This window comes from Peromyscus eremicus, chromosome 8b (assembly GCF_949786415.1).
Source record: "Peromyscus eremicus chromosome 8b, PerEre_H2_v1, whole genome shotgun sequence".
Classification (NCBI taxonomy): domain Eukaryota; kingdom Metazoa; phylum Chordata; class Mammalia; order Rodentia; family Cricetidae; genus Peromyscus; species Peromyscus eremicus.
In genome coordinates, this window is record NC_081424.1 from 12,265,791 (window position 1) to 12,281,080 (window position 15,290).

A 15,290-nucleotide genomic window follows, 5' to 3' on the forward strand; every position below is an offset into this window, starting at 1 on the left:
GTTTCCAGTGAATAAGGCAGAAACATGGAACTGTGGGTATGTAATATAAGAGTTACATTTAAAACAGACATCTTTGCCAACATAGTGCTACATACTTTTAATCCCAGCACTTGGGGGTGCAGAAGGAGGAGGAGCTCTGTGAATTCCAGGCAAACCTAGTCTATGTAACAAGTTCCAAGCCAGCCAGAGCTATACAGTAAGACCTGTCTCCGAATGAGAGAGACAGAGAGACCTGGTATTCCACTCTTGGGATCCTTCCTGCTCTTCGTAGTTTTCTCACTTTCCCTTAATAATGCTAATCTACACACACATACCTAATGGATATGAAAAATGGAAACAACTGTTTAAGAATTACTAAGCAAACCTTATTCAAATACTTAACAATTTAGAGGGAATAGTCTCTAATAAATGTATAAGCACATAAAGCCCAATTAAAAACCTTTATTGAATTAAAACTAGAAACGGTAATAGCAAGCCTTCAAAACCAGAATTAGATTTTTGCCTGTTTTCTCATATGAAATAGGTATACTAAAATTACTTATTTCACAGAATGTAAAAGTTAAGTGGATTAATACTTAGAAAATCCTCAGCAGAGCCAGGCAGTGGTGGCGCATGCCTTTAATCCCAGCACTCAGGAGGCAGAGCCAGGCGGATCTCTGTGAGTTCAAGGCCAGCCTGGTCTACAGAGCAAGATCCATGACAGGCACCAAAACTACACAGAGAAATCCTGTCTCAAGAAAAGAAAAAAAAAAAAAAAAAAAAAATATATATATATATATATATATATATATATATATATATAGAGAGAGAGAGAGAGAGAGAGAGAGAGAGAGAAAAGAAAATCCTCAGCAGTTATGACTTGCCTTTATTGCAAGGGACTATCATAGTAAGACAGGGAAAGGAACTATCCTTCTCTAAAGAATTATCCTAATATAATGGTCTGATTTTTGTGGTAATTAGTAAAATCTATCAGATATATTTTAGGAAAAAATTAAATCACATGAGATTTAATAATATAGCCCCTTTCACTGTAAAGAAATATATCAGACTTGAGGCTGGCGAGCCGACCTCGTGGTTCCCAGAACTTACTGCTCTCACAGAGGAACCAGCTCCATACCCCAGCGTCTCCATCAGGCAGTTCATATGCCTGTCACTCTAGTTCAAGGGATTGGACACCCTCTTGACCCCTTGGGCATTAGCACACACATGATACACATAAACTCATGCATACAAACAAATGAAATCTCTTAAAACTTATTTTTAAAAAGAAATATTAGACTTAAAATTACAGAAAAATAAACTTTAATAATTATTCACTAAAGCAATTATATGCCATAATTTTAGTTAAATCATCATTTATTCAGTATCTCTAAATTACAAATCTCAAATATCATTAAGAAAATGCTCAAAAATGACTTGTGATTTTAAGTTTATAGATTTTCCCATTTTATATAAAATATCCTAAAATTAAATCTATGAAATTACCACTCATTATACAATTAAGTACTACATTAATGCATATTTTATACGAAACATATTAATTTATACTAAAATGCGCCCTCTAATCTACTCACTGCGATCTCTCTACAAGCCGACATGGATATTCCTGTGCCTTCAATTTGCTTCAGCGCATATTCCTTTTCATCTTTTCTGCGTGTGAAAAAGAAACAACACAGTTTTCATTTTTCCATATACTACTTCTAGATTTAAAATTATAACTACAAGAACAATGGAAATATATTTAGTCTCTCAATGATATGTAAATATTTTCACTATGCCATGCACTGCTGATTATTTTTGATAATATTTCAACTACAGAAATGTGAAATACCAGAAGAAATTCACGTTATAATAAAAATACCAGACAGCTAAAACATGGAATTCAAAATGAACCAAACAGAATACTAAACACAGCACTAGTTCAAAGAGTAAACAAACAGAAATATAAACTCAAACATATTGTAAGATGACTGCCATTCCTTTCTTAATTATCTGAAGTCTACAGAAGCATTCTGTTATAAACCATCATTAACAAGTAACTAACAGATATAAACTACCAGACTCACCAATTGGCCCCAAATTCCAAGTCACCAAGCAAAAGCCTTTTAAGACTTCAAAACTTCACACCAATAACACTTTCTTAAAACACTCCCAGAGAAATCCAGTAGTTAAGAGTGGGTTTGAAAACAAGCAAAGGTAGCCAGACGGTGGCGATGCACGCCTTTAGCCCCAGCACTCAGGAGGCAGGCAGATTTCTGTGAGTTCAAGGCCAACCTGGTCTACAGAGTTCCAGGACAGCCAAGGCTACACAGGGAAACTTTCAAAAAGGCTAGAGGGCAGGGGTAGGGGTGGGAGTGGGAGTGGGTGTGGGGACACACTAAACAAAGGAGACAGGATTAGGAATACAGGGAAGCCTAATAGTTACCAGGGATTTTAACCAATACAATGTTTCAATAACCAGGCAGACAATCAGATGCGTGGTTATTTTAATAAATAATATCCTCAGAGTACAAACACCAGAACTAGTCACAAGATGGTCCCAGATGACTGCCATAACTGTGGTCTGATTATCTGGTAAATATAAGTCACGCCATAGCTTGTTCTAATAATAGGGACATAATGTATGGCCCTCCAAATTTTGTCTTCTGGTTACCACCGAGACATCTCACTGGCACCCCAAAGCCTTAGGTTTCATCCTGAGCAACAGAATAAAATGAAAGGGTTAATAGTTCTGCTTACTTCTGAGCAGCGAAGGCACACTGGAGACAAGACAGTAAAAAGGAAAGCTTGTACTCTTCGTTTTATGTACAACTGCACTGTTGAAGGTTTAGTTTTTACTATGCACAACTGTATTTAATAATTTTTGTTTTGTTTTGTTTTTTTTGTTTTTTGAGACAGGGTTTCTCTGTGTAGCTTTGCGCCTGTCCTGGAACTCATTTGGTAGCCCAGGCTGGCCTCGAACTCACAGAGATCCGCCTGGCTCTGCCTCCCGAGTGCTGGGATTAAAGGCGTGCGCCACCACCGCCCGGCACTTAATAATTTTAAAGGAACAAAAATGAAAGTATTTCCACTAAAATATCAACAAACAACACTGGTTCTGTACACTTTTCCTATTAGTCATGTACGACTGCATAATGAAATTTCAATCGATGATAAATCACACATATTGGTGATATCCCATAACACAGTGGAGCTGACAACCTCCCATTACACCACAGTAGTGCAGTTCAGCACAGCACAGCACTCAAGGCGAACTCTATCAGAGGTATTTGTCAATATTTAACATCTAGACCAGCGGTTCTCAACCTGTGGGGTACTAACAGGGGTCACCCCAAGACCATGAGAAAACAGATATTTACATTACCATTCCTAACAGTAGCAAAATTACAGTCATGAAGTAGCAACAAAATAATTTTATGGTTGGGGGTCACCACAACACAAGGAACTATATTAAAGGGTCACATCAGCCAGGTATGGTGATGCACGCCTTTAATCCCAGCACTCAGGAGGCAGAGGCAGATGGGTCTCTGTGAGTTCCAGGACAGCCAGGGCTACACAGAGAAACCCTGTCTCAAAAAAAAAGTCTTTGGAGGGCAGGAGCTATAGCACAGTGGTAGATCTCTTGACTTCCACTAGGATGTCCCAGGTTCAATCCCTAATACTGACAAAATGAAAAAAGAGGGGAACTGGTAAACTTCAGCTGGACAGTGGTGGCACACACCTCTAATCTCAGCTCCTGGAAGACAGAGACAGGCAGATCTCTGCGGATTCAAGGCCAGCCTGGTCTACAGATCGAGTTCCAGGACAGCCAGGGCTACATAGAGAAACCCTGTCTTAAAAACTCCCACTATTTATATATATGATGTGATGGTTTTATTAAAGGTATCAAAGAACTGGCACATTTGTCCTACTTAGCTATTTCTCATTTTTCCATTCTCTAACAGCAGACAAGAGTTTAGACTTTTTTTTTTCTTCTTTTTTTCGAGACAGGGTTTCTCTGTGTAGCTTTACGCCTTTCCTGGAACTTGTTTTGTAGACCAGGCTGGCCTCGAACTCACAGAGATCCACCTGCCTCTGCCTCCTGGGTGCTGGGATTAAAGGCGTGCGCCACCACCACCCAGCTAGACATTATTTATAATGTGCCTTTTAACATATCAATTTAGATCTGGGGATTTAGGTCAGTGGAAGTATGTTGCCTAGCACTAGGGTCAATCGCCACCACCATTAAACAAACAAACAAATAAATAAATAAATACAACAGGAGAGAAAATAAAATTCTTTTGAATATTTTCTTTTTATATTGATTTCCTTTGCATATTACTTAATTCAAAATTTTTTTCATTTTACATACCAATCACAGTTCCGCTCCCTCCCCTCCTCCTACCAACTTCCCCCCCTTTCATCCACTCCTCAGAGAGGGTAAGGCCTCCCTTGGGGGGAGTCAACAAAGCCTGTCACATCAAGTTGAGGCAGGACCAAGCCCCTTCCCCCTGCATCAAGGCGGAGTGAGGTATTCCACCATAGGGAATGGACTCCAAAAAATGGGTGCCAGTTCATGCACCCAGGATAATTCTGGTCCCACCACCAGAGGTCTCACAAACAGACCAAGCCACACAACTGTCACCCACATTCAAAGGGCCTAGTTCGGTCCCATGCAGGCTCCCCAGCCATCAGTCCAGCATCAGTGAGCTCCCACTAGCTCAGGTCAGCTGTCTGTAGATTTCCCCATCATGACCTTGACCCCTTTGCTCATATAATCCTTCCTCCCTCTCTTCGACTGGCCTCCAGGAGCTCGGCCCAGTGCTCGGCTGTGGATCTGTTCGTCTGTTTCCATCAGTAGTAACTTCATCTAGTAAGATGAAGGCTCTATGATGACAGTTAGGGTTATTCATCAATCTGATTACTGGGGTAAGCCAGCTCAGGCACCCTCTCCACTATTGCCAGAGTCTAGGCTGAGGTCATCCTTGTGGATTCCTGGGAACTTCCCTAGCACCAGGTTTCCCCCCCCCCATCCCCATAATGGCTCCCTCTATCAAGACATCTCTTTCCTTGCTCTCTCTCTCTCTCCATCCCTCCCCCAACTCCACCATCCTGTTCCCTTGAGTTCTCATCTTCCATCCCCTCCCCCGCTACCCCACCACCACTCAGTTTACCCAGGGGATCTCATCTACTTCTCCTTCCTAGGTGATCCATGCATTTTCTAATTACCTATGTTGAGTTATAAATGCTTTCCTCCCACCATCAATCTAAGCATTATATTTATTTTTTTCCATTATATGCCAACCAGGACAAATAAGCATCTTTTAATTTATTTACTTTTTTTTTTTGAAAAAAAAAGGGGGGGGGAGCTTTTCTAGAATCTCCTGGGAAGAAGAAACCACAACTGAGAAACTGGCCTATGGGCGAGTCTGTGGTGCAATTTCTTGATTAGTGACTGCTGTGGGAGGGCCCAGCCCACTCATGCAGAGCCATCCCTGGGCAGGTAATTCTGGGTTGTGTAAGAAAGCAAGCTAAGCAAGCCATGGAGAACAAGCCAGTAATCAGCATTGCTCTGTGGTCTGCTTTAAGTTCCTGTCCAGACTTCCCTCAGTGATGGAGATGAAACAAACCCTCCTTCCCCCAAGCTGTTTCTGATCAGTGTTTTATCACAGCCGCAGAAAGCAACTAGGATGCTATGTATCATTAAGAAAGTATATAAACCATACTACTATAAATAAATATATGCATCAACATGTATATTGAAAGTAATACAAAAAATTAAAAGCACGTGTTAAGATGCAAGAAGGTAAGCTACTAAATAATATAATGGTTTTATATTAGCATGGAGGGACCCAAAATAATCTGATACTCCAGAAACAACTGCCTACCTAAATAATCTTTAGTATTTTCAACATGATTAACTTGGCATATGGGGGGCTATATTTAAGACAGGGTCTCACTATGTAGTCCTGTCTAGTCTGGAATTCAGTATTTAGACAGATCAGGCTGACCTTGAACTCTGCAATCCGCCTGTCTCTGACTCCGGAATGTGCACCACCATGCCCCGTTCATAGGCATATTTTAAAGAGCAAAGAGGAACAATAGGAAAAGCTTTTATGACCCTTTTCCTCTTTCTTCCACTGTTTCTTGGGTTTTCGGACCATTCAGAACCACTAAAGAGCACAGGCAGCAGGTGATGGAGAGCAGCTAGGGCCGGCCAGTACCACCCGCCTCCTACCTCGAAGGAAGAACAGCGAGTGCAGGGGGGCCAGTGTGCTTGTGATACTGAGACAAATACTCACAATGTACATGCTTCATGTCTAATGATCATATTGACTACCAGCTATCTACCACTGAACATTTAAAATTAACTCCTAAAATTACAAAAGCCTTTTGACAAATATTCACACTCAATCACAACTTACTTTTCACTGACATCTTTCAATTCCCAGTTCTCCTACATGAGGTGCTCCAGAAACTCATGGAATTGCAGTTTTATTTTTAATACTGTAAAGAATATTACACAATCTGGATAGGTTATTGTTGCTATGGAAACTATAAGATTTTTGCAGTAAGTCAAAAAGTGCAAAATTAACACATCACATTAATGGTTTTTGAATTTCATATCCAGACTGTCAAAGGAATTTGAAAGCTTGAGAACAGACTAAAGCATAGGCCCTACCCTGAATTATATGGATAGAAACAAGGAACAAACCTAGTAATTATTTCACTTAAAAAGTTTAATATAACTTTTACATGCTAAATTAATAAGACCCTAAAAAACCTTTAATTTGAAGATTTGAAGTTTTAAAATTGAGAGGGAATGAAATTATATATATATATATATATATATATATATTTTTTTTTTTTTTTTTTTGAATAGTGAAGAGGCACCTCTGAGATTCAGCATAAGAAATAGCAAGGTCTCAGGGGGAACAAGACTCTTTGACAAGAGTCAAAACTTTAGCATGAAGACCACAGGCACCAGACACGGTACACATCTTTAATCACAGCACTCAGGAGGCAGAGGCAGGTAGATCTCTTGAGTTCGAGGCCAGCCTGTGCTACATAGTGAGTTCCAGAACAGCCAGGGTTACGCAGAGATCCTGTCTCAAAAAAAAAAAAAAAAAAAAGATTGAATGTGGGGGCTGTGGAGACGGCTTAGTGATTAAAGGCCCTTGCTGCCAAAACCCCAGGACCCACATAACAGGAGGAGAGGGCACAAGCTGTCTACCTTCCACACATGTGCACATAGCCACCACAAACAAACGTAAGAGGAAGTTTTAAAAGACCAAGAATGTGATTATTAGCACACTGTCCACACAGAGTTCAGTTTAGGCACACGAGGCAGGGAAGCCCATTGCCGTCATCTGTTGAGGGTCCACTCCCTGGAGTCCCTCCACGTGGCAGTAGTACTACCCCACAGCTTGTACCTGTCTCAAGTACAAGGACTACTGAAGGCCAGGAAGCCCCTGGGGAGACGGCTCCAGTAGTAAAGGACCCACCTTGTTGTAGGGAAAGGGAAACACACACACACACACACTCTGCATGGCAGCACACTCCTGTAATTCCAAGAGGCGGAGGCAGGCAGCTGCTTAGGGCTTGCTGGCCTACTTGGCTAGGTCCAGGCCACTGAGACTGTCTCAAAAGAACAAAAAAGTGGAAGATGCCTTTAGGCCAGGTTGTCTTCTGGCCTAAATGCACACAGACCCACACATGTGTATCCACACACATATACCCACAATAAATGAGTACATCTTTTTTAATGTGTTGTCTGTATGAGTGCATGTGCACATGCCTGTACAGGTTCAGGAAGAGACTTGCCTCAAAGAAATGGGCAGAAAATGACACAGTAGGGCATCTGACACCCTCTTCCGGCCTCCATATGCACATGAACAATGTACTCATACACACATGTGTGTGCGCGCACACATACACACACACTCACACATACACACACACTCACACTCACACAAATCCTTTAAAATTTTTGCATCTTTACACCAACTAACTACTAAGTTCAGATTTTGACCTTCAACACTATGCCATACTCTAGAGAACAAAATTGAGACACTGACTACCTGGATATCACAGCCTATCTTACACAAGACATCCTTAATAAGAGGGAACTATAAACAAGAAACCCCTGTGCTCCTCGCCCTCAGGATATACACAAGGAAGGCCCAGACAGAATTCGAGGGACACTTTGAGATTAAGGAAGGTAACTCCTTGAGTCATCCTCTAAAGGAGAATTTCCCAAAGCAGAGAAGAGGATGTCAGGGAATCCAGACAGACATACGGTATGAAAACAATACATGTGCAGAAAGCAGCTAGTGTTCGAGTCTAACTACAGAGCCAGGTGTGTGGTGACGGCAAAGAATGAGGCTGGACAAGCGTCTATGCAGATGGCGTCACAGATCACTGCTAGAACTTTCGTTGTGTGTCAACTTGACACAAACTAGAGTCATCTGAGGAGAGGGAGCCTCTGCTGAGAAAATGGCTCCACCAAAGTGGTCTGTAGGCAAGTCTGTGGGGCATGTTTTTAATTAGTGATTGATGGGGGCAGGCCCAGCCCACTGTGGGTGGGGCCACCCCTGGGCAGGTGGTCCTGAGTTTTATTAGAAAGCCAGTGAGCAAGCCATGGAGAACAAATCAAAACACATCCTTCCTCCACGGTCTCTACTGCAGTTTCTGCTCAAGTCCCTGCTCTGGCTCCGCGATGATGGACTGTGACTGTAAGATGAAATAAACACTTTCTTCTCCAAGTTGCCCTGGTCACGGCTTTACCACAGCGACAGGAAACAAAGGAGGACATTTATGCTCTAGAGAGGACTGAGACTGGAGCAGGTACAACCATCTGCAGGGAAACAGCTCGGAAAAAGAGCTTAAGATCCAGTCTCCACACCCTAGACACGGAGACCAGACCAACATCTACCGGCAGCTCTGACCCCACATCCTCTACTCCCCAGTGCAGTGTTCTTCACAGCCTGGAGGGGAGAGTGAGACTAATCAGCACCTGTGAGGCATTTGGGAGGACTGGCAGTCCCAAATGCACATACAGGAAGATTACTAAAGACAGGTAAGGGTGAGACTGAGGTGAGTCTAACAGGGGAGAGAGGATAGTTTGGCTTTGGCTTTTTGAGACAGTCTTGCTATGTAGCACAGGCTGCCCTCAAACTCAACTATGAAGCCCAGGTTGGTCAACGTCAGCCTTTCCAGTTGCTGGGGTTATAAACATCACTACCACACACGCTAAGCCTGAGGCTGGGCTGAAGAGAGAAGAATAAGATAGGACTGAAAAGAAAACTGAGATCAGATTAGAACTGAAGCTTGATAAACTTGAGCCAGAGGATGTGGCACTACTGTACCGCACTGTAAGGAGGTCAGTTTTGTAGAACTAAGATAGAACTTGTATCCAAAAAAGAGAGAAAGCCACGAGAACAGAGACGAACAGAACCGTTTCTGAAGACACACTCGCCTCTGACATCCCAGAGAATCAAGTCTATATAGATTCATCCCTTAAGTTTGTTTTTCCAAATCTTAAGAGAATTCACATGATAAAACTATCAAAAGTAGAGAACCAAGACTGATATACTGTTATCTTTTACAAGTAGGTATTACCAATAAGACATTCATTCTTCAAACTCTATGACAACTGAATCTGGCCAATATTTTTTTCCTCCAAGAAGATGCTGGAATACATCAATGTATATCCTTCCCTTTAGTACGTGACAATTTGATTTTGCAGGCTACAGAGTTTTAATATCACCATGGTAATTGTGATATTAAATGTAATTGTCCCCCATAAGCTCATAGGGACTGGCATGATTGTTAAGTTTGGCCTTGTTTGCAGTAGGTGTGGTCTTGTTGGAGGAAGTGTGTCACTGTGGAGGCGGGCTTTGAGGGCTCATATATGCTCAAGCCACACCCACTAAAACAGTTTACTTCCTGTTGCCTTTGGATCAAGATGTAAGAACTCTCAGCTCCTTCCCCAGCACCATGTCTGCCTGCTTGCTGCCTTACTTCCCACCATGACGATAATAAACTAAACTTCTAAATTGTAAGCGAACCACCCCAATTAAATGTTTTCCTTTATAAGAGTTGCCGTGGTCATGGTGTCTCTTCACAGCAATAGAAATCCTAACTAAGACAATCACACACAATGAAAAAGCAACATAGAATAAGTATTTGGAATAATAGGAACCAAAAGTTAGTTTTCTGTTATTATCACTCTGAATTATTCAATGAATCCAATATTCAACCAGCAAAGTAGTAATGATTTATTTGGAACTACTGTTGTTATTATGTAATATCAATATGTTGCTGTTTTTTTCCAGTACTGACCTAACCTAGAACCTTCCAGGAGAGCACACTACTATTGATCTATATCCCTAGCCCCTCCACATTGAGACAGGGTCTTGTTAGGTAGGTAGCTTAGGCAGGCCTTGAACTTGAATCCTTGGGCCTCCACCTCCTGAGAGCCTGTGTTACAGGCATGGGACAGCACCATCAGTTTAAAATTTCTATTATTACATTTTTCAAAATAAGAAAAAATTTAAAAAATGACAGTAACATCTGTCTCCACTGCCTAGCCCCATAACTGTGCCTGACCCTCCCTTATATCCACTCTCCCCAACTGGATCAAGATGTAAGAACTCTTCATGTCTGCCTACATGTACCCACCCTCCCTAACTGCTAGGTCCCATATCCAGTGCCTAGGCTAGTCTGGCCACCCCTGCCTGTGCCACAATCAATATCTAGGTTTCTGCCAGGATCAACTCTGCCTACCCCCTAAACCACAGGCCCCTCCCATGCCACATCCCAACCTTTCCACCCAGCCAGACCTACCCTTACACTCCAGGCCTGGACCAGGAGGCACATCCTGTACACCAGTGTAGTCCCCTCTGTCCACCCGACTATATTGCTCCTAAGTCATTTCCAACCTCTAGGCACATTCCATCCTGCAGCAGAAGCTCCTTAAGACAGAAGGTAAACATCTCAAAATAGCTTCAGGAAGTCCCTAAAACTGAACAGACTCACTAGGCCACTCCCTCCCAAGAGTAAACAGTAAAGCTGGGGGAGACTTAACTCGGACAAGTCAAGCTACAGACTCTGAGATAAGTCCAGCTGCCTGGAAGAAGCAGAGAGCAGCCCACCTGCCTGGGAGAGGTTTAGACCAACGAAGTCACTTGGAAGGGACACTATCCAACCTGCAGGCTACGCAGTGTGCTCCAAGTTCCCAGCTTTTGTGAGCTGTAACTAGTGCTGGGGTGGGTTCTGCTGATGCATCTGTCTTTAAGTCATTTCTGCTCCTAATGCAAGCAACACCAATAAAACTCATTGCTTCACCAAGTTAGACTCAGATGGTATCCCTACTTTGCTCTGTCATGGACTCTCTATCTGGGGGTGAGTAAAGACAGAGGTGTGTGTGTGTGTGTGTGTGTGTGTGTGTGTGTTGCACCTCCCCAGGAAAATCTTGTCATACATCCCTGGACTGCAAAAATGCAACAATAAAAAGAAATACATGTGAAAAATAAAATAAAAATGACAGTTAGAACCTTACATCAATATTTCCACTGGAATAGTAAGCAGCATGTCTTAAAATTCACCAGAATGCAACTTCTTCCGTCTGGAGGGAATGGAAAGAATATGTAAATATTTTGGCATCCTCAAGTCTAGCTCTGTCGGATCAGACAGACTGAGACATTAGAGCAGGCACACTTTTCTTGGGTCCGTGCTGTGCTGAGGATGAAGCCCAGGGCTTTCTGCATGCCGAGCCTCCTTTCTGCCACTGAACTAGGCCCAGAGCAACCTCCAGCTTCATTCTGAGATATTCTATGACATTACTTCAAATCCTAAGAATTTATTCAAAACAAAATATTCAAAAAGATCACCAAGATTCAAGATACTAAAATCAACATTTTTTACATTTTAAATGTCTTAGTTTTCCATCATGGAAGGTTCTTCCAAACCTGAGCCACTGAAGCGTCTTCCTTTTAAAAAAAATAAGTACTTATTTATTTATGGGAATGAGTAATTTGCCTGAGTCTATGTATATGCACCATTTAAAGGCTTGGTGCCTGTGGAGAAGTCAGTAATGGGCGTCAGAAACCCCGGAACTGCAGTTACAGATGGTTGTGAGCCACCAGGTGAGTGCTGGGATAGAGTACAGGTCCTCTGCAAGAGCAGCCAGTGCTCTGACCTACTGAGTCATCTCCCCAGCCCACATTTTCTCTTAGTTAAGTGGGAGTTTGGGCACACTTCCTAGTACAGTAAGAAATACACTTACAAGGAAAAAGTTAATTGGTTTAGAAGATTTTACTTGAAATTTGAATCAACATGGCACATAAATCATGTGGCCAAACCAAAATGTCAGCTATCTTCTTCTGAGAATGCTGTATGAATAAAGCTGTGTTAAAACAGGTTTTATTACTGTTTGTTGGTTTTTGTTGTCCTTTGAGACAGGGTCTTAGCTTGTATCCCTGTCTGGCCTTGAACTCACTATGTAGACCAAGCTGGCCTTGAACTCACAAAGATCAGTCTGCCTCTGCCTCTAAAATGCTGGAATCAAGGATGTGTGCCACCAAGCCCAGCCCTGCATTAGAACACTTAAAGCAAGTTATGAAACCATTTCCTCATTTCTGTATCATAAAGTATACTGTGTGTACTATGGAATACATCTTACATAAACTACTAACAATGGAGAGAATATTATTATTGCCATCTTTATCCCTTCTGATTTTTCTATAACAATCATTAACTGCTTGTGTAATAGTCATTTTCTTTCAAGAGTTCCCACATAGATTGGCCTGAACTTGTCTACTTAATGGTCACATCCAAGGTCATCTATACCTCCACAGTGAGACCAAGGCTAGCCTGGGCTATAAGAGACCCAATCTCCAAAAACAAAACACTCAGGCAAATATAGCCTTATCAAATGATGTATTTCATACAAATGTCAATCCAAGGGTTAAATTCAAGTCACTAATAAGTTAAAAAGCAAGACACTAATTGAATAAAATTGATACTCAATTAAAATAAAAGGTAAATACCAGCAACAATGAGCCATTCTACTCTTAATTTATAATGAACAGCTATCTTTTCCATTGACTCTCAAATCAACACAAATCAGTACTACCCAAGAGCAAAACACACTTACTATGAACTGCAAATAGCCATTCTCTCATGGTACTTACTACATGGCAGAAACTGACCCACGAACCTCACACACTGACTCTTGATTCCCATCACATGCTACAATCCCACCAAAAGCTGGCAGGGTAAGCAACACCTCCTAGATTACAAGTGAAGAGAAGAGTCCAATATTCAAGCCGAAGTGATTCAGCTTTAATCACTAGAGCACGTTGTTTCATGTCTTTAGACTCCTGAGAGAAGAACAGCACGTGCCAAGACTCACATGCAGATGAGCATGATCCATCTGAAGGCTGACTTAGAACAAGGGAAGGAGAAAACGACAAAGACACAAGCAGGGCCAATAGAGCAGAACACGTAAGTCCCATGAAGGGACCTGGCCATGATCCTAAGACACAGAGGGCAGAATCTTGAGCAGTCTATATCCCTATGGATAGTCTGAAGGTGTGAAGACACAACAGAAAAAGTAGTTAGAAGACTTGGAAGTAATTTAAGTGTACGGGAACAACAGTATAATCTCGGGTGGTGGACGGGAACAACGGTATAATCTAAGGTGGTGGACAGGAACAACGGTATAATCTCGGGTGGTGGACGGGAACAACGGTATACTCTAGGGCGGTGGACGGGAACAACGGTATACTCTAGGGTGGTGGACGGGAACAACGGTATACTCTAGGGTGGTGGACGGGAACAACGGTATACTCTAGGGTGGTGGACCGGAACAACGGTATACTCTAGGGTGGTGGACCGGAACAACGGTATAATCTCGGGTGGTGGACGGGAACAACGGTATAATCTCGGGTGGTGGACGGGAACAACGGTATACTCTAGGGTGGTGGACGGGAACAACGGTATACTCTAGGGTGGTGGACCAGAACAACGGTATAATCTAAGGTGGTGGACGGGAACAACGGTATAATCTAGGGCGGTGGACGGGAACAACGGTATACTCTAGGGTGGTGGACGGGAACAACGGTATACTCTAGGGTGGTGGCCAAAGAAATAAAAAGGTAACTGGGACACGGTGCCAGTGGAACAAGAGTAAAGAAACAAATGAAAGATACCAAGAACACAACAGATTGGAGAAGTTTTAGGAACTTAAGTTGAGGACTCTGGTAATGTCTAAAGGGAGATGTTCAAATGCCTACTTTTTAATCAATTAGAAGGGAGACAGAAATGTGAAAGTCAAGTCACAGAAACAGGAGGAAGGAAAGGGCCTGTAAGAACATCACTTTGAAAACAATGGTCCCATCATCTGTAAAATGTATGCTACAGGCTGGAGATGTAGCTCAGTTGGGATGGTGCCTGTCTAGCACCCACAGAGCCCTAGGTTCAATTCCCAGCACTAGGTAAAACCAGGTGTGATGGTGCAGGCTTTTAATGCTGGCACTTGGGAGGTGGAGGCAGGAGAATCAGAAGTTCACTGTCAACCCTGGCTACATAAGAAGCGCCCAGCCAAAGTTACAAGGGATAAGGGGTTGGTACCCTGATTCAGTGGAGTCAATCCTGTTCTTAAAGAGGACCGAAATTCAGTTCCTACAACCTACAATGGGCGGCTTACAACCATTTGCCTGTAACTCTAGCTCCAAAGGGAATCTGATGCCTCTCACCTCCATGGGCACACACGTATGTACATATGTGTGTATACACACACACACACAGAGTGAGTTTCTTTTTAATTTTTAATCAATTAATTTTTAAATTTTTTATAACATATATTTAATCTCCCTCAAAGAAACTAAGAAGGGAAGGGAGTTAGATGAGACAACTTTTTGATAAGAGTAATTCTTTGAGATTCTTAATTATAACAATATATACCATATCACATTAAATAAATGTACATAATTCAAAAATAATAAAAAAATAGCCAATTAACTTGGAAATAAAGAACAAAAAGTTCTCAAAGAAAATTACTTCCAATTATTATTGATAGATTAAAAACAGCCACTGAAGAAAGTAAAAGGCAGGGTTTCAGATGTAAAATTATAGCTCACTCCACTAAATAACCTGAAACTCCTATTGCCTCTAAGCAACAGGAGGAAGCTAGAGAAACAGTGAACTCAACTGACTGTAAAATGGAATGACCCGCCGGGCAGTGGTGGTGCACGCCTTTAATCCCAGCACTCGGGAGGCAGGGGCAGGTGGATCTCTGTGAGTTC

General features: G+C 42.1%; 1 protein-coding gene across 1 annotated transcript in view; it reads right to left on the bottom strand.

Annotated features, from left to right (window-relative positions):
• Positions 1–15,290, bottom strand: part of Cdk19 (cyclin dependent kinase 19) — a 128,484-nt gene that overhangs the window by 85,283 nt on the left and 27,911 nt on the right. The window contains exon 2 of the mRNA XM_059272513.1: positions 1,575–1,650. Coding sequence (XP_059128496.1) covers positions 1,575–1,650 — 76 coding nt within the window. The remainder of the gene's footprint in view (positions 1–1,574; positions 1,651–15,290) is intronic.